Source organism: Protomyctophum bolini, assembly GCF_963924005.1.
Source record: "Protomyctophum bolini genome assembly, chromosome: 4".
In the NCBI taxonomy this organism is placed as follows: domain Eukaryota; kingdom Metazoa; phylum Chordata; class Actinopteri; order Myctophiformes; family Myctophidae; genus Protomyctophum; species Protomyctophum bolini.
Window position 1 is genome coordinate 6176075 of NC_137865.1, and position 25172 is coordinate 6201246.

At 42.5% G+C, this 25172-nt stretch overlaps 2 protein-coding genes across 2 annotated transcripts; both read left to right on the forward strand.

The window, feature by feature from the left end:
- Positions 1-10407: 10407 nt before the first annotated feature.
- Positions 10408-13473, forward strand: LOC308313898 (carbohydrate sulfotransferase 3-like; the record flags this gene model as incomplete). Its single annotated transcript, XM_080761225.1, has 3 exons — positions 10408-10496; positions 11185-11649; positions 12765-13473. 3 exons carry the CDS (start codon positions 10408-10410, stop codon positions 13471-13473), a joined length of 1263 nt encoding a protein of 420 aa, XP_080617351.1.
- Positions 13474-17548: 4075 nt separating this feature from the next.
- LOC308313899 (carbohydrate sulfotransferase 3-like) lies at positions 17549-20654 on the forward strand (the record flags this gene model as incomplete). The annotated part of the gene is made up of 3 exons (XM_080761226.1): positions 17549-17637; positions 18357-18833; positions 19952-20654. The coding sequence occupies 3 exons, from the start codon at positions 17549-17551 to the stop codon at positions 20652-20654; spliced, it is 1269 nt and encodes a 422-aa protein (XP_080617352.1).
- Between the last annotated feature and the right edge of the window lie 4518 nt (positions 20655-25172).

A 25172-nucleotide genomic window follows, 5' to 3' on the forward strand; every position in this document is an offset into this window, starting at 1 on the left:
AACCGCCAACCAGGTCTAGGAAAACAAGCCAAAAAGAAACAACTATAGGCAGATGGGCACCTTTGATTGATTGATTGTCAAGATTGATTGATTGATTGATTGAAAATTCAATACAAAAAGTCAATACAAAAACTGCCACTTTGAGGACGAAACCACGAAAAGGGTTTTATTTTTGTGTACCTTTTATTTTGTAGTATCTAGTCTCTTGGTTTCCTGTGTTGCTCTTGTTTACCTGCCTTGTCTACCTTGTGAAGATGTAGTTTTCTCCGTCTGTGTCCTGTTAGTCTCCCAGCCAATCCCTGTGTTGATTCCCTGTGTATTCACCTGTGTCAGTCCATGTCTATTTATATGCCCTTGTGTGCAGGGGCGGCCTTAAGAATCTGGAGGCCCGTTTCATGACCAAATCTTTTGATACAGGCATACTGACACATAGTTTTGACTGTTGACTATCGCTCGCAGCCATTACTCTCGACAATTACGCAGCACATCTCCTCATCCTGTCGTCCCTTCACAGTAAAGTGTCTCCCATTTACCTCCCAATGCTGCACATTTTACACAGGTTATTAGAGAGCAAGGCAGTGAGTGAGTGCAGGGTCAAAGGTGGTGGGCAGTTGAATGACGTCTGGCGGTCAGTCGTAGCTTGGAGGCCCCCCTGAGGGTGGAGGCCTGTTTCAATTGAAACTGATGAAACAAAGCAAAGGCCTCCTATATGCTTGTGTGTTCAGTTCTCTGTTGGTTCGTTGCAGATGGTCACTGTGAGTATTTGTTAGTACGTTCTTAAATCCTCGTTTGCCTTGTATTCAGATCCCCTAGTTTTTCCAGTATACTGTTTCCCTTTGTCCTCCTTGTTTCCCTCGTGTTCTGACTGCCTACTGGACCTCTGCCTGTACCTGGACTTTGTTTACTGCCTACTCCTCTAGTCCTCTTGGTTGGTGAAAATAAATACTTTATTTTGAACCGAGTTGCCTCTGCCTCTCATCTTGCACTTGGGTCCTACACCATCTTGACTCGATCCATGACAAAATCAGGGTCCACCATTTTCAATTAATCAGAACATTTAAAGACATACAAATATACACTTTGATGAAAAACAGGAAATCATCATAAAGTAAAAAAGGGGGGGGGGGGGGATTAATTAATTATTAAATTAATATTTCTTAATGGCTGTTGGTAGGGCGTTCCACATTTTAGTGGCATAGGAGCCACTCACCTCTCACCTCTGTTACATTGGCTGATTATTTTTTATTTAAAATGTATAACAGCCAAACTGGGCTGCTCTAGTCAACTATCTTCGCTGCAAGACCACCAGATCATTAGTACTTCAACAACAGCAACAACCCCCAGTTCCTCTAAACACCAGCATGACCACCATTAAGGAATTATCTATTTCAGGGTTATTCAACGTTTTTCAGCCCAAGGACCCCCTAGCTGAGAGAGAAATGAAGCTGCATGGTGTATATCTACTGTATGTGAAAGTTTTCGTAGCTTTAGACTTGTATGATAGCACTATCATCAGTGTGTGTTGGATTCATGTTAATGTGTAATTTCAGACATTTAACCACTTAAACCATCAATACTTAGGTTTGTAAACGTGACCTTTTGCTCTGTTCTTGGTCTGCTCTTTTTTTCCATCTACATTTTCTACAACTAATCTCTTTGCTAAAAAATAGCAGATCTATTGTAAGCTTGCAGATGGAGGTTATGCTATTTTTGGCTAAAGTTCTCCTCCGAATTATAGGATTCTATGGTTCTATGGTGGTTATGTGAAAAAATTAATTAAAAAAAACACTGATTCTCTCTTACAACTGATGCAGGATAAATTAGGCTACATATAGCACATAGAAAGATGCACTTAATTTCATTCCACAAAAGGTAATCATGGCTATATCGTTAAGTGTGTCAGTTCTTTACCTATATGGCAATAACATATTTCTAAAAGTAGTCATGGACGTAATAATTTTGTCCTACAATGTGGCTTTTGTTAACATACTCTTGTTTTGTGGCAGTGCATGTGAATAATTTACTACAGACATCTGTTCAGTGGGCTTGCATTGCCTGCTATAATGTCACACACTAGTGCCTACCTAGTCGGACTCGATAAAATACATCTATACAGCCTATAGTCTTGATCAAAAGCTAGTAAACCAATAAACATCACTATTATTAGCAAACACGTGTATATTTCACAATAGCCATGAACTGGTGTATTTACCAAATTATCACACTACTAATTCTTAATCCCATTTGCTGTATCACTCACCTGCTCAATTGGATCCTCTCAGTTTGCTTTGCTCGACCTTACTGCTTTTCTCTGTCATCATCACAGACTGCTCCTATAGTTACAGGCGGCTGCCTGCAGCAGAGCCAAGCCATTTTTTTAAGCAATTTTATTCAAGGCTGGAATTAATTGGATGGCTCTGCCACTCACCAGGTATCCTAGTAACACACTCCTCTCCTCACGACAATGTATCTGGCACGCTCAGTCAATACAGGTTGGGGAAATTCATGACAGATAGGGGTGACAATGAGAGAGTTTTGTGCTGTCTTGGATTAGGCCTATATAAGGGAATAATGACAATTTGATGCAGACATTCAAAAGAAAATCCTCCCCCACATGGTGTTCTATATGCTTAGACCATGCTTTCGATTATTAATACGTATTATGTTCAATTTGTTCATGTATTTTCCTAGTCTACATGCAGCATGCGATGACCGTGAAATATCCCATATGCAAAGATTGCAAACAAAAAGCTAAAATGATATGGTGTTCTTCCGTTAGATTCTTGTAGGGTGGCTGTACCACATTTAGCATTTGAAGAGAACTCCTTGGCTAAGCTTTATATTTTCACAGTGATGTATTGTAAATGGGTTTTTCAATGTAATGAGTCCCGGGATGCAGGGATGGTCATTTATTTTAGATGAGTCCCAGCCATGGGGACATTTTCGGAGTCCCACTTCAACAACGTTATAGGAGTCATATTTTGCAATTTTTACAAATTGCAGCATTTAACTCCCATTTCATTTTATATGGTTATAATGTGGTTATATTCATGTGGAAAACGGAAGAAGAAATGATTATTATAACTAAAGCTAGCAAAATAAACTAGAATAAAAAACAGTACAGTAGTAGGCCTACATGTAGTGCATCCCGTGGATGCAGAGGTCGATGTTTTATTGCGTCCCTTAACTATAAACTGTGTTTTGGGATGCAAAATGCACCCTATTTTAATCTGTTTTCAGATACAAGATTCGTGTTGAGAAGTCTGTCAAGCACCTCTTAGGGTTGGATCAAACCACCTTTTAATGTGAAGGTGTCTTGGGAAGTAGATATACATTTATGTTTCATGGCATGCACTAATTAAATGGATGAAAGTTTCATAAACATGTGACTCTGAATGTATGTAGGGCAGAAGAATGTTCATAAAACTGCAATATTCACTTGCTCATAAAAGCTCCATTTGTTTACTTAAAAAATTTGATCCCGATTGTTTTGTCGATATACAGTAGGTCGATATAGGTATATAGTTCACGAGTAGAAAGTGTAGAGACGCATATGCGTATACATTTTATTGCTGTCAAAATAATGGTTTATGAGTTCAAAGTTAGCATTTTTAATTGAGTGCTATAGCGCCACCTTTTGGCCAATGGTCGTCGGGTTTGTGTCTTCACCGCTTGGCATAGGCATAGCTCTCTAGCCCAGGGGTGTCCAAAGTGTGGCCCGCGGGCCAAATGCGGCCCTGGGATAAATGTAATACGGCCCCGCAGCCGGGCCGTATGACATTTTTACTTTCTTTTTAATATATATTTTTTATCCCGTGATTTTGTAACCCATGTGATCCTGGGCTCTACACACCCTCCGCCAACCTGGGGAGACCAACAGACTTCAACTCATGCTTCCTTCATGCCTCAGTGTCCAAGTTGCTCCTTTACACCTGACAGGGGACGTGGAAGGAAGTAAGGAACACGTTATTCCAACCAGTTCCTTTCCCCTCCATAAGGCTTTTTAACCTGGGCATTTCCCGGAATATAATTTGTCAGTGTTCCTTGTTCCTTCTTCCTTGTATTATTATTTTTACGTTGCTCCTCTGGTTACATTTGGCAATGTGACATATGGCTGAAAAAAGGCTGAGAGACTCTTTTTGTTCACAGTACACACCCGACAAAAGACCATTGATATGAAATATTGATGATGATATGATGAGTTCAATAGAATCGTTTAAATGCAATGCACATGTATGTGACTTTGTTATAGACTAGTCCGACGCTACATTATGTGACTTTGTTATAGACTAGCAGTGGTGGAAAAAGTACAAAAATATTTTACTTAAGTAGAAGTACTGATTCTCTACTTGAAAATTACTTAAGTAAAAGTACAAAGTACCCATTAAGAAAGTTACTTAAGTAAAAGTATAAAAGTACCTCAAATTAAATGTACTTAAGTACAAAAAGTACCCGGTGTAAAAATGTACTTAAGTATAAAAGTAAAAATTACAAATTACAAGTAAAAAGTACAAGTAAAAAGTACAACATGCTTTTCAAAATGCCTACAAAGACATGAAGTCCAAAAGTGGCTTTATTTCAACACTCGTCTCGAAACTGGCCATTCATTATCAATGGCATTTAATGTTTGTGTTGGGATAAACACTAGAAACTAAACTGGCCACTCATTATCATTACAAACATTACAAACAACTCAGGGTGCAAGCAAGCTCACACAAAAATATATTTCAGATTTAGGGGAGAATGGGGAGAGCCATTGCAATTTGCAAAACAGACATTATAATTGCTTAAAATTCACGCATTATAATTAGCCCTTCACTAATTAAGCCCCACCCACTCCACTTTGCAGGGCAAACTGTCTCCCATTGAGATGCATGTAAAATGATTTCTCCATAAAAATAATCGATCATTTCATTAGCAAGAGCTTGAAAATGTCTTCTAAATAGAGTAAAAAAAGCCTACAGTAGGCTATAGGCCTATGCACAAATGTGGATTTCATTATTGGGGGATAAAGTTGAAACCGATATTTCCCTCAACTTTAACGACCATCCCGTTTACATGCAATGCACGGTAAAGACTGCCTACAGTGATTATTATTGCAATCACCTGGATGGGTGAGTCGTGTAACGTTCCTGACGTTAAGATGTGTATGTGAGTCCCATACACATGCGCTGCATCTGCTGCTATTGCAGTTCTGTTTTCGTCACATAATGTGACGAAAACAGAACTGCAATAACCAGCAGATGCAGCGCACGTCAGACACACACACACACACACACACACACACACACAGCGCGGCTCGCTGTTATTTATTCACCGCACCAGAGAGAGAGAGAGAGAGAGAGAGAGAGAGAGAGAGAGAGACGGGCGCTTCTTGTCCAGCTTTTTCAACGCACCGCACCACCATGCTTCTGTGTGAATGTGAACGAATGAGTGAGGCGATGACTTTATAAACTTTATGTGGAAAATGCGGAGATTGCGCATATTTCGCGTGGAAATGTGTAGCGAGTAACGAAAGGTGTCCAATTTTAATGTAGCGGATAAAAAGTACGATTTTTGACTTGTAAATGTAACGAAGTAAAAGTAAAAATACAGAAAAATAAAAATAGTAAATAAAAGTACAAATTCTCAAAACGTGTACTTAAGTACAGTAACGAAGTAATTGTACTTCGTTATTTTCCACCACTGTAGACTAGTATGTCACTACATTATGTCAGGAGATATAGTAAGGTTGGCCCGTGGGTGTTTTAATATTTTCTAATATTGCCCCCTTTGAAAAAAGTTTGGACACCCCTGCTCTAGCCTATTGCCATGTTTCGCGAAAACCGACTGCTCTGGTTAAGCCAGAACTGCTATTTTTGGTGAAAGAAGGAAGAATAAAAATATGCCGTTCAGGCTTTGTCCCATAATAATAATAATAATAATAATAATAATAATTGATTTGTGTGGATTAAGGATTTGGAAAATATTTTCAAGTTTATTCTTTATATTTATACATTAAGGCTGATGGGTTTAAAGTGCTCATGTGGCCTAATAATATACTCGCTTCTTTTCGGCTTGTTTCCATATAGACCTCGTTGCTTATTTCACTATAACACTATGGGCTGGATTTTGAAGGTGCGTTTTACCATGTGGTAATACATAAATTGGCCTCGCTCTGCGCACAATCGTATTATGAAAGCCTTATCGTCCCGTGTTGAACGCACACACATATGGAATACGACGTTGCTGAATATTTTAGCATTGTGGGAGTGTCCATATGTTAATTATTTTCGCTTTGCGCAATTTGCTATTAAGCCCCTTGACCTGCGCATAACGATTAGACGTGGGTCTAGGCACCTCATAAACGCAAAAGCAGATAAAAGCACTGTTTGATTTTACACTTGAGCGGCTCTGGGACGCTGCTGGAGTGTTGCCAAGTCTGTTTATTATAAGCGGCTTCTTTTTCTGTAAAGTTGCTTGTAAATATTGGTAGTTGTGGTTGCTTTTCTTGTTTCTAAAGGTTTCTCTCCTAATGTTGTTTAAACCAGTGATCCTCACACAGCACATTCCCATGTCAGGCATCCCCAGATGAATGCATTTGCCCAACTAAGGACGGCTAATACAAAAATGTAATTACATTTTGAAAATAGCAGATCTACCAGCTCACAATGCATCACATTCATTCATTAAAACTATGAACTCTGACTGCAGGCGGATATATAATGATCATTATAACAATGTGCAAGAAAATATTTAAAAAGATGTAAGAACTTTATATTTGTGGACAATCAAAATATGTTTTTTATTTTAATGTGGTGTCATTAAAATTAATCTGGATATGGCAGACTCAATATCTAGAAAATAAAAACATGGCACTTCATTTAAAATAGGTTACAGACCCCTGTTATATGCGCTTATTTTGGGATTATTTTTATAGACCTATTTACTTGTTTCTCTGAGACATGGCAACAGCGTCTTTTTATTGCGTCATTTTATTGGGAATGTTGAGATTAGAAACGGCCATAATTCTTTCATTTCTCAACCTTAAAAAAAAACAAAAACATATGCATAATCCTTGGGAAGTTTGCTTTCATACGCTGTATCACACTTGATTCAAGTCTTCTTCAATAAAATGCTACGAGCGAAGACCATACCATCACGGGACCATACCGCATCACGGGCATACGCACCAGGCATTCAACTCATTACTCATTTCAAATATAATATAATTATAATTTAAATTAAAATATAATTTTACTGGTGTTTCTCAATAGAAACAACTTATTTTGAGGCATGAAGGTGACAGCATGCAGTGCAATAGGAATAATTAACCCAAATGTGACAAAGTCATATATGTCATGTCTTCTATGGTGCCAGCCTGAAGAAATGTAATAATAACGATCCCCAAAGTGCGCATTCCGTATGTGACATCAGCTGACTGGTAAAGAAAATAGTACGGACATGTTGATTGGGTAACTCTCAAACACGCCTTAAACACTCCCATGACTAATTCAAGGCCGTTTTGCGCACTCCACGGGGTGTCGAAAGCGCTTCTTAACATGCTTAAAATTGCAATATGACATACCTCACGCCCCCAGCTCATATTACTGTAATAGGTAAAACGCACCTTCAAAATCTAGCCCTATATGTGTTTCACTGATTTGGCTTGGCTTATATTGATATGAAGACATGGGGGCCTCACAGAGTGCTCCCGTTTGATGTGTGATCCATGTCGACTCAGCACGGCAGCGGTGACTCACAGCAGTTCACACAGACATCCTGCTGTTACATTGCATGAGCCTATACCGCTATGGACGTCACATCACACAGTCAGAGCAGGGTCAGCAAAGTGTGCAAAGTATGATGAGCAACATGTATCGTACTGTTTTCCTCACTAGCAATGGACATTCCGATTATATTCGGACAGTGTAGGCCTAACAAACAATTGTTAAATTGACATTCAGGGCTAGGTAGGCTACACAGTACAGCAGCTGTCATGATTGACATGTGCAACATAACTGTGTTCAAGTGTTTTTTATGGCGCCAGTTTATTTGGCTCTGTAGGAGTTTCACCAAACTAGTCGATTAGTGGTGCCCCGATTAGGGGTGCCCTGGTCGCAGCCATTACTGAGGTGTACCATTAAGTGCAGCTTTACACCTCAGCACCTCAGCAAGTGCATGTGTTTGGTCCGACTACAGTCATAAGTCTAACACCCGTCCCTACCCAAAACCCAACCCTAAACCTATAACCTCACAGGAAGCCACGGGCTAGTTTTAACTTGCCACGGGTTAATTGTAACCTGCCACACATGTCGGTAGCCACAGGTTAGTTTTAACCTGAATTGTGTACTTGTAGAACTGTTAATTTCAAAAAATCTTGACATCAAATGTGGAATATTTGGAAGATTTTTCAAACATTCTAACACAAATCTGGCACAGGGCTCCCTGGCACATTTTAAGATGGGGGTTAAGGACAAATACATATTCATTTGAGGGGTGCTTGACATGAAAATATTTGAGAACCACTGGTTTAAATAATAATTAAAACACAGAATATTGTTCTGAAAAGAACAAAAAAAAAACGCAACCTGCAAACAATATTTACAAGAAACTTTGCAGAAAGAATAACCCCAAAGTCCCTTATAAATTAAGCGGACATGGCAACTCTGTTGGTAAGCAGTGACTGTGATGAAGGAGGTATACTAGGTGCTGATGGTGTGGAACTTAATTTGTTTACATATAGAGCACACGCTCATTAGAAATACATCTTTGGCTGACACTGCTGGGAACTGTTGATTTCCCACAGTTCCCCACGTTTAGGCACCCAGGGGAGAAACAGGAACTCATCTTGATTGAGTTTATTCAGATTTTTGTATGCATTAGACTTGACACCCAGAAATATTGTTTTATTGAATTTAAATGAAGGGAAGGAAAGTGTTGATAACATACATTTGCTCAATGTAATTTAATTCAGGCACGTGGTCCCTTATTGATTTTGGACCAGGGAATATATATTACTTGATTTAAAGAGTTTTAAATATGTTTATATTTGTATTTATTGACACTGAAGTTGAATTATGTTTGTCACCTGTACGTCCTCTGCAGTACTGGCTCTCCTCTCTAGATAGAGGAGGGGTGTTTGTTCCTGTTATTTTGCATCTTCATTGTTCATTGTTTGGCACTTGCAACTTGAAACTGAAATATGAAAATAATGTACAGTAGCCTACAGTCAATTAAGATTATATTACAAGGGGAAAGAAACTAAACGAACAAGTTGTACTAGTTGCAGTGGCGGAGGGTTCCTCTAACGACAGTATACCTACTTAGAGTAGCAACTTATTATTATTGGCTTATTATTTTGCCAGTGGGTGCTTCGGCTCCTGCGCACCCACGGAGTTGACGCCGTTGACTAGTTCAGACACAACAGAAATAGGCAGCACTTGTCAAAGTTGTCATTTACACACAGGAGTTGCAGCATCCTCAAGTACAAAGGTGAGCTAGAGTGCTATTTATATTATTCAGTACTGCTGGGGAAAACAAACTATGCTGTTATATACATGAAGACACTGTCCATGTAAACGTAGCCACTGGCTACGTTTACATGGACAGTTAAATCCCCTTTTCATTCAGAATAAAAGTTAAATCCTATATTAAAAGTTGTCATGTCCTACAAAAACTTAAATCGGAATGAAAATGGCCAATCTGATTTAAACTTAGATCTGATGTAACTGACCGGTTTATTCCATTTTAAAATCCTATTGAAACAATTGTGGACTCATGTAAACACTCATTCGGAATGACCTTTCCCATGTAAACACGCAGCAAAAAAACATTACTTCTGAATTAATTAATTCTGAAGTTTTCATTCTGAATGAAAAAGCCTTCATGTAACCGCAGCCACTGTGAATCAAGTCACATTTGTAAAAAATCTGATTTCCATGTGACCTGTCTGCATTTAGACTAATTTAATCATCCTGGTCACTAAACTGCCTCCCGCTGGCCAGCCGGGGCGCCTGATGGAGGGGAAAGGAACTGGTTGGAATAACGTGTTCCTTCCACGCGCTACGTCCAACCAGGGAAACTCCCCCCTGTCAGGTGTAAAGGAGCAACTTGGACACTCAGGCATGAAGGAAGCCGTTGAACTCCCCTTGTCCCCCATATATGGGGACTAGGTTGGTGGAGGGTGTGTAGAGCCCAGGATCACATTAGATGATTGACACAGGGGTGAAAAATGGGTTACAAAATCGTGGGATAAAAAAAATATTAAAAAAAATATATATATCCTGCACGTTATTACTAAATGAGGCCTTTTTACCTCCATCTGAATGCTTTATTGTCCGTTGAACGACAGCGATGAGAGCGGAGTGAACAGATTGCTTCAAGACGGGAGACGTGTAGACGTCACCTTTGAGGTCCACCACAAGAATGAAGAACATATACTACAAGTGTGCCATAATCTTCACCTGCATCGTGTCCCTGGTCATCATCAAAAAGGAGACCAACTTCTTATCAAGGTGAGTGGATTTCATATTGTAATACAGTAGAACGTAGGGATCCGTTTGTTTCCATTTGTACATTATTGGTTCCTATTCCTAAACTGAACGCATACTCCTTAAAAAACTACAACATGACGTCACACCGCGGCGTTAAGCGACTCACCGCTCACCCAAACACGACTCTCTGTTTTTACTAGCCGGCCACCTTATCACTGTGAGTCCTCACACTCACAGGGAAGAAGATATGATGCTGGAGTACTGTATTGCATACTGTGCCGGATATGCTGAGGCGTTCATACGCTGGAATTAGTTTATATGAAATGTGAACTAATCCAGTGGTTCTCAAAGTGGGGTCTGTGGACCTGCAGGGGTCCTTGAGGGACTTCCAGGGAGTCCAGAGCTAAATGATAGTTTGGAACCAAATGGACTTTTATGGGTCTGTAACTTTGAGAGTGTACATTTGTACACTCTCAGAGTTAGATTAACATTGATTTTACAAAAATAAATTGGGGTCCCAGAGATATAAATGCCATTAAATGGGGTATATCACTATACAGTCGTCAAAATAATATTTTATGGGGTCCTTGGCAATGGCATATATTTTCAAATGGAGGTCGGCGTGCTAATAAATGTAGATTTGGGGGTTCTTGACATGAAAAAGGTTTGCGAACCACTGAGCTATAATCAATTCATCATGTCGCATCAGGGCCTGCTATGAGCTGATCCAGAGACAGGCTCCACAAACCCTGCTGAATTTAAGCCAGCAGGGTCTGCCCTCCGAGGAGCCAGAGGAGGAGGAGGAGGACATGGACGCCTACAGCCACAGCGGAGGCCACAACAAGCACATCCTGATCTTGGCCGCGCGCAGGACGGGCTCCTCGTTCGTGGGGGAGTTTTTCAACCAGCATGGCGACAACATGTTCTACCTGTACGAACCGCTGTGGCACGTGCAAAACACGCTGCAGGCCATCGAGGGCGCCATCGGGGTCGCCACCAGCGAGGCGGCGGAGGCGCTGATCCAGAAGGACGTTCTCCGGGGGCTGTTCCTGTGCGACTTCACCCCTCTGGAGAAGTTCATGGGGCGGTGCGGAACAGGAGCGCTGTTCCGCAGATGGTCCAGCGTAGCTCTCTGTAAAGAGCCCGTCTGCACTCCAGTGGTCAAGGACGTGTGGTAGCCTACTGTATTGCAGATTTTCGAGATATGCTCTAGTGATAACTGTTGTTTTCAAGTAGAGACTGTATGGGCCAGCTGTGTATAAAGAACATGTTTGGTCTGTTAGTGTTGTCCATTAAGTTTGAGTCATATTTTAGTCATCTGACCTGTTTTAGTTTTAGTCTAGTTTTAGTATACATCAATACCATAAGATAAAAAACAAATCCCTCCCCCTACCATTTAGTCATAGTTTTAGTCATCATAGCTTATTTTTTGCCAGCTGCTTGAAAAGCGGTCAATCAAACAATGCTGCAGGAAAATGAACCCGAACAGAAAACGAGTATGCAACTGTCTGGAAACCTGGGAATGAATACATTTATTATAGAGAGGCTCCCAAACTTTTAGCCCGTGACCCAAAAAAAAATGTGATGTCTCCCTAGCTGGGATCCAAACTAGTGAAAATAGCAGATCTACAAGATCACAACGCATGACTTCGCACTGTGTTGTGAGATTGTAGATTTTCACTACTTCTTTTATTTCATGAAATGACTGAACAAATCATTGAATTAGTATTTCATTGATGAAAAATGTTGATTTGTTTGGGAATGTATTTTAGAAAATATTCAGAAATAATAATAATTAAAAACCATAATTGGAAAAAACAAACAAATAACGGGACCCATAAAAATGTTTCTGCGACAACCAAATGGGTTCCGACCCAGTGTTTGGCAACCATTGTATTAGACCCAGGCCCTTTCTGAAACCAGTCCCTTGACTTGAAGTGCTCTCGGGAGGTTCCCTCGTCAGGAAGTGCCCCTCCAGCTGAATCAAGTTCCCTTGATTAGGGTGCTGGGTCGCGGTTTCCATGCGGACAGAGAGCAGGGCTGCACACGGCAATCGAGTCTAGATCGGCACAGACTCGCTCTTGAGGGCTTTATAAGCCACTTCCACTGCAAGGCTGCTTGGTTTCGGACGACACTTAATATGACGCAGCCTCGCGTGAACGCACATATCGAGGGCAAGTGTGTAGGGCGAGTGGCGAGGAGCTGGTTTCAGAAAGGGGGACAGTGTGTCTTGTTTTGACTCCACTACTAAGGACTCACAGCTAGATGTGTCCCTCTCTCTTCATCCAGGCTCCAGTGCAAAACGCAAAGCTGTGGGCCTCTCAACCTGACCCTGGCATCCGAATCCTGCCTCACCAAAGAGCACCGCGCCATCAAGGTCATCCGCGTGAACCGGCTGGACAGCCTGCGTCCCTTGGTGGAGGACCCTCGTCTGGACGTGAGGGTCATCCAGCTGGTGCGAGACCCCCGGGCCATGCTGGCGTCCCGCATGGAGGCCTTCGCCAGCGACTACAAGAAGTGGCGGGAGTGGGCGCAGCTGCACGGCCAGGTGCCCGACGACGACAAGGAGGTGAGGCGGCTGCGGGGGGAATGCGAACGTGCCCGCTCGTCGGCCGTGGCGGGGCTAAGCCAGCCCCGCTGGCTGAGGCGACGCTACATGCTGCTGCGCTACGAGGACGTCACCCGCTACCCTGCGCAGAAGGCCGAGGAGATGTACCGCTTCGCAGGGATACCGTTCAGCTCGCAGGCCAGGGAGTGGATTCGGAGGAACACGCATGCCGTGCCGGCGGCGGCGGCGGCCGGCAATGTTTTCTCCACCGAGAGGAACTCCTTTGAGCAGGCGGATAAGTGGAGGTTCAGCCTGCCGTACGAGCTGGCCCAGGTCGTTCAGAGGGTGTGCGGGCCCACCATGGAACTGTTTGGGTACAGCTTCGTGGACGATGAGAAGACGCTGGTCAATGGGTCCGTCAGCCTGCTTGACCCGTCTTACTTAATGTAGCAAAGATTGCTCTTTTTAATTGTTGCAGGTGGATTGGTGGCCAAAAGTTAACGTTTCCAAACTAAACGGGTCACGAGATGGAGACGGTTATCCCGCTGCTTTACCAGTGATCGGACATTTGATCCTTGAGAATTATGTCAAATTATCCACATTTACCAGTTGTGCCTCAATGACACTTTTTCAGGAAATATAAGGGATAAAACATTCATTGTGCCATGAGTGTATTACGTATTGTGTATTGTGTGTATTGTGTTTTTGCACTGTACTGTATGTACTCTATATTGTTTTATCTGTGCATACAGTAGGACCCCCTCTAAATCGAGATGCTGCATAAAATTCGGACCATTATTATAATACACAAGACAAACCTGTTTATTGTCAATTTGATGACAGGACTCACTAATGGCGGATTTTGGGTTAACACTGTGGTCGCTCCTGGGCAACACAATCATGCCATCTGCTGATGTACATGACGGCAGTTCGTGGCACTGTTGAGCAGCTGAGCAGCCTAAAAAGGCATATTGCTTGGTCCCGTCTTATTGCTGCTTGCAGCAATATTTTTTACTTCTATCTAGCTAGCTTAGGCCTATATTTGATTTAATGATTTCCTATATCTTTATTGGATTGCGACACTTGTTTGTTGGTCCCACATTTGTATTCAATATTTAATATAGTATGCTTGTGTGTGAAAGTGTGCTACATTAATAACTAGAAAAAGTGCCCTTCTGGGCACAGGTCTCCACCAGGAGAAACCAATGCAAAACTCAAACAAGGAATGCACAATCAGATCACTATAAAAATAGCTTCAGACATGACTTCCATAACCCCAAACAGTTTTGGAATAAATTGAATCACTTTCTTAACAAAAACAATAAAAGCTCCATAAAACACCTCAAAATTAATAATAATATAATATCTGACCCACTGCATATTTCCCAAGCCCTCAACAATCACTTTTCCTCTATCTGTGCCAACACCCCAGATGCAAACTCGTATATCACAGCAGGCCCATCTACAATTAATACACACAATGGATCCTTTTCATTTAAAAACATCACACCTGTAGATGTACATCGTGTCATCAGTGAACTGAAGGAAAGCTGTGGGGCTGGTCCGGATGGCCTTGAATCCAAATTCATCAAACTTGCTGCTCACATTCTCATGTATCCCCTTGCGGATTTATTTAACCTCTCTCTGTCAACCTCCTCATTTCCATCAATATGGAAATGTGCGAAAGTCACCCCCATCTTTAAGAGTGGGGACACATCTGATCCCAATAACTATCGTCCCATCTCCATTATCTGTACCACTGCAAAAATATTTGAAAAACTGATCTATAATCAGCTCTCACATTATCTCAGTCTCCACAACATCCTGTCCCCAGTCCAATCAGGTTTCAGACCACATTTTTCCACCACTACAGCCCTGCTAAAATTCACCAATGACGTACTCCTATCCTCCAGTAAAGGCCTCCTTACTGGAGCAATATTTATAGATTTATCCAAAGCCTTTGATGTGGTCGACCATTATCTACTTGACAAGCTCCATGCCATTGGCTTACAGCGAAATGCCATCCTCTGGTTCAATGCTTATCTCCATAATAGGCGCCAGTATGTTGTTTCACAAGGTACCCAATCTGATTATACTATTATTGATAAAGTTGTCCCACAAGGTTCCACCTTGGGTCCACTCCTTTTTTCTATTTTTATTAATGATTTACCTGACATTTGCTCACACAGTCAAGTTCAGCTCTATGCTGATGACACGGTTATATATTATTCTGGCTCTGACATAACTCATATTCAATCATCCTTACAATCTTACTGGCTCTCCTCTCTAGATAGAGGAGGGGTGTTTGTTCCTGTTATTTTGCATCTTCATTGTTCATTGTTTGGCACTTGCAACTTGAAACTGAAATATGTAAATAATGTACAGTACAATCATGATTAAGATTATATTACAAGGGGAAAGAAACTAAACGAACAAGTTGTACTAGTTGCAGTGGCGGAGGGTTCCTCTAACGACAGTAGCCTACTTAGAGTAGCCAGGGCCAGATTAACCCCCATGAGTGCCCCTGTGCAGATCATTTTTAATGCCCCCCCCCCCCCCCCCCCCCCCCCCCCCCCCATAGCGCGGGCACGACCAACCCCGAACACATGGAACACAATAAGGTATAGGCAAATAGTACAACTTCACTGGAATACAACTGGCAACCATTGCAATAAATTACATTGGTTTTCTTTTTTTTTTACCAGTAAAATGCATTTCAGAAATGCGACTCTCGCGCCCGAGCAAAGCGAGGGCGCAGATTTTTTTTTTTTTAATGGCATTTTCTGGCCATTTCTTGGGCATTTTCCGGGCACCAAAACCATCTGGGCACTATAGGGACATGTGGGCACCAGGACAACTGGGCACTAGGGACATATGGGCACTAGGGACCTGTGGGCACCGGGACATGTGGGCACCAGGACAACTGGGCACTAGGGACATGTTGGCACCTGGACAATTGGGCAGTTGTCCATGTGCCCACATGTCCCTAGTGCCCGTTTCCAGTTTGGGAAACACTGACTGTTCTATCTGCAAAAGTTTTTCAGAGGCAGATCTCACCAAGTCGCGCGCCAAAATGTTGGGGGCCCTTGGGGGACATTTTGGGGGCCTTTACAGCAATTTCACATGAGAAATCTACCATCTGATGTTATTTATATTATTAACTTCTTCCCTCCATTAACAGTGTTTATAAACTTTTTATAAAGGGCAGTTTAGTGCGCTGCACTGTGCTGCAGCAACACTGCCTGAATTGAATTGAAATTGACTGTGGCTGGCATGGCCTGAGCTTAGGAGAGATTGTTTTTGCTGCGCTGGTTGTGGCTGGCTGGCCTGACCTGATTTTTTTTTTTTTAAATATGCCTCTCTTGCCACATGCCCCTGTTCAGCTGCACATAGCGGCGGATGGTTAATCCGGCCCTGAGCGTATTATTATTGGCTTATTATTTTGCCAGTGGGTGCTTCACTGCTTCGGCTCCTGCGCACCCACGGAGTTGACGCCGTTGACTAGTTCAGACACAACAGCAATAGGCAGCACTTGTCAAAGTTGTCATTTACACACAGGAGTTGCAGCATCCTCAAGTACAAAGGTGAGCTAGAGTGCTATTTATATTATTCAGTACTGCTGGGGAAAACAAACTATGCTGTTATATACATGAAGACACTGTCCATGTAAACGTAGCCACTGGCTACGTTTACATGGACAGTTAAATCCCCTTTTCATTCAGAATAAAAGTTAAATTCTATATATTAAAAGTTGTCATGTCCTACAAAAACTTAAATCGGAATGAAAATGGCCAATCTGATTTAAACTTAGATCTGATGTAACTGACCGGTTTATTCCATTTTAAAATCCTATTGAAACAATTGTGGACTCGTGTAAACACTCATTCGGAATGACCTTTCCCATGTAAACACGCAGCAAAAAAACATTACTTCTGAATTAATGAATTCTGAAGTTTTCATTCTGAATGAAAAAGCCCTCATGTAACCGCAGCCACTGTGAATCAAGTCACATTTGTAAAAAATCTGATTTCCATGTGACCTGTCTGCATTTAGACTAATTTAAACGAATAAGTTTAATCATCCTGGTCACTAAACTGCCTCCCCCTGGCCAGCCGGGGCGCCTGATGGAGGGGAAAGGAACTGGTTGGAATAACGTGTTCCTTCCACGCGCTACGTCCAACCAGGGAAACTCCCCCCTGTCAGGTGTAAAGGAGCAACTTGGACACTCAGGCATAAAGGAAGCCGTTGAACTCCCCTTGTCCCCCATATATGGGGACTAGGTTGGTGGAGGGTGTGTAGAGCCCAGGATCACATTAGATGATTGACACAGGGGTGAAAAATGGGTTACAAAATCGTGGGATAAATTTTTTTTAAAAAAAAATATATATATCCTGCACGTTATTACTAAATGAGGCCTTTTTACCTCCATCTGAATGCTTTATTGTCCGTTGAACGACAGCGATGAGAGCGGAGTGAACAGATTGCTTCAAGACGGGAGACGTCACCTTTGAGGTCCACCACAAGAATGAAGAACATATACAAGTGTGCCATGATCTTCACCTGCTGCATCGTGTCCCTGGTCATCATCAAAAAGGAGACCAACTTCTTATCAAGGTGAGTGGATTTCATATTGTAATACAGTGGAACGTAGCGATCCGTTTGTTTCCATTTGTACATTATTGGTTCCTATTCCTAAACTGAACGCATACTCCTTAAAAAACTACAACATGACGTCACACCGCGGCGTTAAGCGACTCACCGCTCACCCAAACACGACTCTCTGTTTTTACTAGCCGGCCACCTTATCACTGTGAGTCCTCACACTCACAGGGAAGAAGATATGATGCTGGAGTACTGTATTGCATACTGTGCCGGATATGCTGAGGCGTTCATACGCTGGAATTAGTTTATATGAAATGTGAACTAATCCAGTGGTTCTCAAAGTGGGGTCTGTGGACCTGCAGGGGTCCTTGAGGGACTTCCAGGGAGTCCAGAGCTAAATGATAGTTTGGAACCAAATGGACTTTTATGGGTCTGTAACTTTGAGAGTGTACAAATGGAACCAAATGGACCATTTGCCATTGGTTCCATTTGTACACTCTCAGAGTTAGATTAACATTGATTTTACAAAAATAAATTGGGGTCCCAGAGATATAAATGCCATTAAATGGGGTATAAATCACTATACAGTCGTCAAAATAATCTTTTATGGGGTCCTTGGCATATATTTTCAAATGGAGGTCGGCGGGCTAATAAATGTGGATTATGGGGTTCTTGACATGAAAAAGGTTTGCGAACCACTGAGCTATAATCAATTCATCATGTCGCATCAGGGCCTCCGATGAGCTGATCCTGAGACAGGCTCCACAAACCCTGCTGAATTTAAGCCAGCAGGGTCTGCCCTCCGAGGAACCAGAGGAGGAGGAGGAGGACATGGACGCCTACAGCCACAGCGGAGGCCACAACAAGCACATCCTGATCTTGGCCGCGGGCAGGACGGGCTCCTCGTTCGTGGGGGAGTTTTTCAACCAGCATGGCGACAACATGTTCTACCTGTACGAACCGCTGTGGCACGTGCAAAACATGCTGAAGGCCATCGAGGGCGCCATCGGGGTCGCCACCAGCGAGGCGGCGGAGGTGCTGATCCAGAAAGACGTTCTCCGGGGGCTGTTCCTGTGCGACTTCACCCCTCTGGAGAAGTTCATGTGGCGGTGGCCTCAGGACCACATGACGCCCGCGCTGTTCCGCAGAGAGTCCAGCGTAGCTCTCTGTAAAGAGCCCGTCTGCACTCCAGTGGTCAAGGACGTGTGGTAGCCTACTGTATTGCAGATTTTCGAGATATGCTCTAGTGATAACTGTTGTTTTCAAGTAGAGACTGTATGGGCCAGCTGTGTATAAAGAACATGTTTGGTCTGTTAGTGTTGTCCATTAAGTTTGAGTCATATTTTAGTCATCTGACCTGTTTTAGTTTTAGTCTAGTTTTAGTTGCCTAAATACATCAATACCATAAGACATACCATAAGACATAAAACAAATCCCTCCCCCTACCATTTAGTCATAGTCATCATACCTTATTTTTTGCCAGCTGCTTGAAAAGCGGTCAATCAAACAATGCTGCAGGAAAATGAACCCGAACAGAAAACGAGTATGCAACTGTCTGGAAACCTGGGAATACATTTATTATAGAGAGTCTCCCAAACTTTTAGCCCGTGACCCAAAAGAGAAATGTGATGTCTCCCTAGCTGGGATCCGCACTGTGTTGTGATATTGTAGATTTTCACTACTTAAACATTCCTTTTCTAATTTATAGACTTTCTTAGATTTTTCTTTTATTTCATGAAATTACTGAACAAATAATTGAATTAGTATTTCATTGATGAAAAATGTTGATTTGTTTGGGGATGTATTTTAGAAAATATTCAGAAATAATAATAATTAAAAACATGATGTTGGAAAAAACAAACAAATAACGGGACCCATAAAAATGTTTCTGCGACAACCAAATGGGTCCCGACCCAGTGTTTGGCAACCATTGTATTAGACCCAGGCCCTTTCTGAAACCAGTCCCTTGACTTAAAGTGCTCTCGGGAGGTTCCCTCGTCAGGAAGTGCCCCTCCAGCTGAATCAAGTTCCCTTGATTAGGGTGCTGGGTCGCGGTTTCCATGCGGACAGAGAGCAGGGCTGCACACGGCAATTGAGTCTAGATCGTCACAGACTCGCTCTTGAGGGCTTTATAAGCCACTTCCACTGCAAGGCTGCTTGGTTTCGGACGACACTTAATATGGCGCAGCCTCGCGTGAACGCACATATCGAGGGCAAGTGTGTAGGGCGAGTGGCGAGGAGCTGGTTTCAGAAAGGGGGACAGTGTGTCTTGTTTTGACTCCACTACTAAGGACTCACAGCTAGATGTGTCCCTCTCTTCACCCAGGCTCCAGTGCAAAACGCAAAGCTGTGGGCCTCTCAACCTGACCCTGGCATCCGAATCCTGCCTCACCAAAGAGCACCGCGCCATCAAGGTCATCCGCGTGAACCGGCTGGACAGCCTGCGTCCCTTGGTGGAGGACCCTCGTCTGGACGTGAGGGTCATCCAGCTGGTGCGAGACCCCCGGGCCATGCTGGCGTCCCGCATGGAGGCCTTCGCCAGCGACTACAAGAAGTGGCGGGAGTGGGCGCAGCTGCACGGCCAGGTGCCCGACGACGACAAGAAGGTGAGGCGGCTGAGGGGGGAATGCGAACGTGCCCGCTCGTCGGCCGTGGCGGGGCTAAGCCAGCCCCGCTGGCTGAGGCGACGCTACATGCTGCTGCGCTACGAGGACGTCGCCCGCTACCCTGCGCAGAAGGCCGAGGAGATGTACCGCTTCGCAGGGATACCGTTCAGCTCGCAGGCCAGGGAGTGGATTCGGAGGAACACGCATGCCGCGCCGGCGGCGGCCGGCAAAGTTTTCTCCACCGAGAGGAACTCCTTTGAGCAGGCGGATAAGTGGAGGTTCACCCTGCCGTACGAGCTGGCCCAGGTCGTTCAGAGGGTGTGCGGGCCCACCATGGAACTGTTTGGGTACAGCTTCGTGGACGATGAGAAGACGCTGGTCAATGGGTCCGTCAGCCTGCTTGACCCGTCTTACTTAATGTAGCAAAGATTGCTCTTTTTAATTGTTGCAGGTGGATTGGTGGCCAAAAGTTATTTAACGTTTCCAAACTAAACGGGTCACGAGATGGAGACGGTTATCCCGCTGCTTTACCAGTGATCGGACATTTGATCCTTGAGAATTATGTAAAATTATCCACATTTACCAGTTGTGCCTCAATGACACTTTTCCAGGAAATATAAGGGATAAAACCATGAGTGACCATGAGTGTATTACGTATTGTGTATTGTGTGTATTGTGTTTTTGCACTGTACTGTATGTACTCTATATTGTTTTATCTGTGCATACAGTAGGACCCCCTCTAAATCGAGATGCTGCATAAAATTCGGACCATTATTATAATACACAAGACAAACCTGTTTATTGTCAATTTGATGACAGGACTCACTAATGGCGGATTTTGGGTTAACACTGTGGTCGGTCCTGGGCAACACAATCATGCCATCTGCTGATGTACATGACGGCAGTTCGTGGCACTGTTGAGCAGCTGAGCAGCCTAAAAAGGCATATTGCTTGGTCCCGTCTTATTGCTGCTTGCAGCAATATTTTCTACTTCTATCTAGCTAGCTTATTTCCTATATCTTTATTGGATTGCGACACTTGTTTGTTGGTCCCACATTTGGTATTCAATATTTAATATATTATGCTTGTGTGTGAAAGTGTGCTACATTAATAACTAGAAAAAGTGCCCTTCTGGGCACAGGTCTCCACCAGGAGAAACCAATGCAAAACTCAAACAAGGAATGCACAATCAGATCACTATAAAAATAGCTTCAGACATGACTTCCATAACCCCAAACAGTTTTGGAATAAATTGAATCACTTTCTTAACAAAAACAATAAAAGCTCCATAAAACACCTCAAAATTAATAATAATATAATATCTGACCCACTGCATATTTCCCAAGCCCTCAACAATCACTTTTCCTCTATCTGTGCCAACACCCCAGATGCAAACTCGTATATCACAGCAGGCCCATCTACAATTAATACACACAATGGATCCTTTTCATTTAAAAACATCACACTAGATGTACATCGTGTCATCAGTGAACTGAAGGAAAGCTGTGGGGCTGGTCCGGATGGCCTTGAATCCAAATTCATCAAACTTGCTGCTCACATTCTCATGTATCCCCTTGCGGATTTATTTAACCTCTCTCTGTCAACCTCCTAATTTCCATCAATATGGAAATGTGCGAAAGTCACCCCCATCTTTAAGAGTGGGAACACATCTGATCCCAATAACTATCGTCCCATCTCCATTATCTGTACCACTGCAAAAATATTTGAAAAACTGATCTATAATCAGCTCTCACATTATCTCAGTCTCCACAACATCCTGTCCCCAGTCCAATCAGGTTTCAGACCACATTTTTCCACCACTACAGCCCTGCTAAAATTCACCAATGACGTACTCCTATCCTCCAGTAAAGGCCTCCTTACTGGAGCAATATTTATAGATTTATCCAAAGCCTTTGACGTGGTCGACCATTATCTACTTCTTGACAAGCACCATTCCATTGGCTTACAGCGAAATGCCATCCTCTGGTTCAATGCTTATCTCCATAATAGGCGCCAGTATGTTGTTTCACAAGGTACCCAATCTGATTATACTATTATTGATAAAGGTGTCCCACAAGGTTCCACCTTGGGTCCACTCCTTTTTTCTATTTTTATTAATGATTTACCTGACATTTGCTCACACAGTCAAGTTCAGCTCTATGCTGATGACACGGTTATATATTATTCTGGCTCTGACATAACTCATATTCAATCATCCTTACAATCCGATTTCAACCTTGTTCAGAACTGGCTCCACAAGAATAAATTACTGTTGAATAAGAGGAAGTCCTGCAGCATGGTGTTTGGCACACGTCGCAGTCAAGCAAGCACACTTGGTATAGACATTCATTTTTCAAATGGCTCCCAACTTGAGAAAGTTGACTCCTTTAAATATCTTGGAGTGTGGCTCGACCCAGAGCTTACCTTCAAACCACACATAGATTACGTTACTAAAAAAACCTATGGTTGACTTAGCTCACTTTACCGTTCTATTAATTGCTTCTCCTTTGATGTTAGGAAAAGAATTATTGCTCAAGTGATTCTTCCCATTATTGACTACGCAGATGTTGTGTATCAGAACACAACTGACTCTCATCTTAAACCTCTAAATGTTTTATACAACTCCCTGTGCAGGTTTGTATTGAGATGCCCATATGATACCCACCACTGCCTCATGTACAAATCACTCAATTGGCTGCAGCCTAAATCAAGACGGCAACTACACTGGTATCTCTTCACTTATAAATGCATTTATTTTAGGTGCCCTGATTACCTAAAACAGTACCTGGCTCAGTCTACCTCATCCTATCCACTAAGACATCTTCAATACCCTTACTTTAAAATCCCCAAAATCTCCAATGTGGTTGGGCGGAGGTCTTTCTCCTACAAAGCCCCATTCGATTGGAACAACCTCCCTCTAGATCTTAGATCCATCTCATCATATAGTAGCTTCAGGACCTCCTTACATTCACATCTAGACTCAACTTGTCTTTGCTTCTAACCTGACTGTAACTTTTTATGACCCTGAAATATTTGCGCTGTGACCTTATCTACACTGTGTATTATGTGGTGGTTGGTGATTTAGGTGGAAGATGGTGAGCAAGCTATTTGTGTATGTATGTATTTGTTTATCTGTTTGTATCTGTGTACTAGTAGGCCTATGCTTTTCTGTATTTTGTTTTTTATGGGTCCCTCTTGAAAATGAGATGCTGCATCTCAAGGGGCTGTCCCTTCAATAAAAATCTGAAATCTGAGTGCCAGGACTTATACGGGTGTTTGTACCTTTAATGCAGTGACGTAGACCTACTACCCGGCGCCCACGAGAGAGAAACATTGAGTATATTACATCCGTTTATTGTATTGTCTGAACTAAGTTCCAGTATATTTTTCACAAGCTTTGAGTCAATGACGAAAGTAAGTGAAAGAATATGTTGATATTGTCGTGTTCTATGCCCTGTAATGAGTGATTCACGTAAGAGATGCAAGGAGTCTGATATGTTTAACGTCAAATAATGCTCATAATATCCAGTCCAGTGTCTGGACTCTGGAGTTACTGTGGTGGTTTGTTAATTACTTCTTTGTTGTATCACCGTTTTTTGGCACGTGACCTAATTCAAAGCATTCATTCCAGGCAGGTTGTTTTTACTGATCCAAACGTAAACATTCTATCATGATTCTGTCCCCTTTATGTGGCCACCAGGGGTCATCCTAGCCGCAATTTGCAACTCTAGATTTTCTTTTTAATCGGATGAAAGAGCTGCCCTCCATTGACTCCCTACTCATCCAAATTTCATCTGTGATCGTGATCTGCTTAATTAAACGCTGTTAACACACCAACATTAGCTCTTGGCGAAGCTTGAATTATCTTCTTTCAATCTGCCAAGCTTTTGTGTCATAAAAATCCACCATAGACATGTTATATGAGCTACTTTCTGTCAAGATATTCTGTGCAGAGACTTTCTTTTTTAAAGTGCTGGAGTTTGGAAGCACTCGTCGTAAGTCACTGAACGCCAACGGCCCTCATGCGTACCACCTGTTTCGCATTTGCACATAATGCAAGAGGCAGCAGCGCGACCCGTTAATAAAAACAAGTGTTTCCAAACTCCAACACAGAATCACCTGCACAGAACTTCTTGACAGAAAGCAGCTCATAACATGTCTACGGTGGATTTCTATGCAACAAAAGCTAGGCAGATTGAAAGAGGATAATTCAAGCTTGGCCTAGAGCTGCAATGTTGGTGAATTCAGAGCTGACAGTTCAGTCCCCTGCAAAGCAGATGATATCTTTGGAGGATGATAATTATAAACTTGTGTTCAAAGTGAAAAAAGAAACACTACCAATGTCTACAGATGCAGTTTAATATTGAGCATACAGTATATGGTGTTATTTATTTCCATGATATAGTTTGCATAGCCTACTCATTGTGATGGAGTGGTATTTATTATTTGTTTGTCAATTTAAAGTACCAGTATCTATTATAGATGCATTCAGTTTGTTACTGCAGAACTGCTGAATATAAAGACTGTGGAATACTGGAAGTCAAGTCTCTGTCCATTATTGCAGCCTGACAGATAGGCTGTGCACCAATTGGTAGCAATTGGTATTGCTGACAACCAGTACTTGCTACTTGGCCTCATCCTGTTTTTCAAAGAGAATAGGAGTGAGTGTGATGTATGTTTGGCAAAATGTTTAGGAGTAATATGTTTATTTATTTGTGTGACGCGACTTGGCAGCTGATCTGATTCAGGCTAGATTTGGCTGCCATAGTGTAAATGGGACTAATGTTTTTCTTAATATCCTGCACGTTATCAGTAAATGAGGCCTTTTTACCTCCATCTGAATGCTTTATTGTCCGTTGAACGACAGCGATGAGAGCGGAGTGAACAGATTGCTTCAAGACGGGAGACGTGTAGACGTCACCTTTGAGGTCCACCACAAGA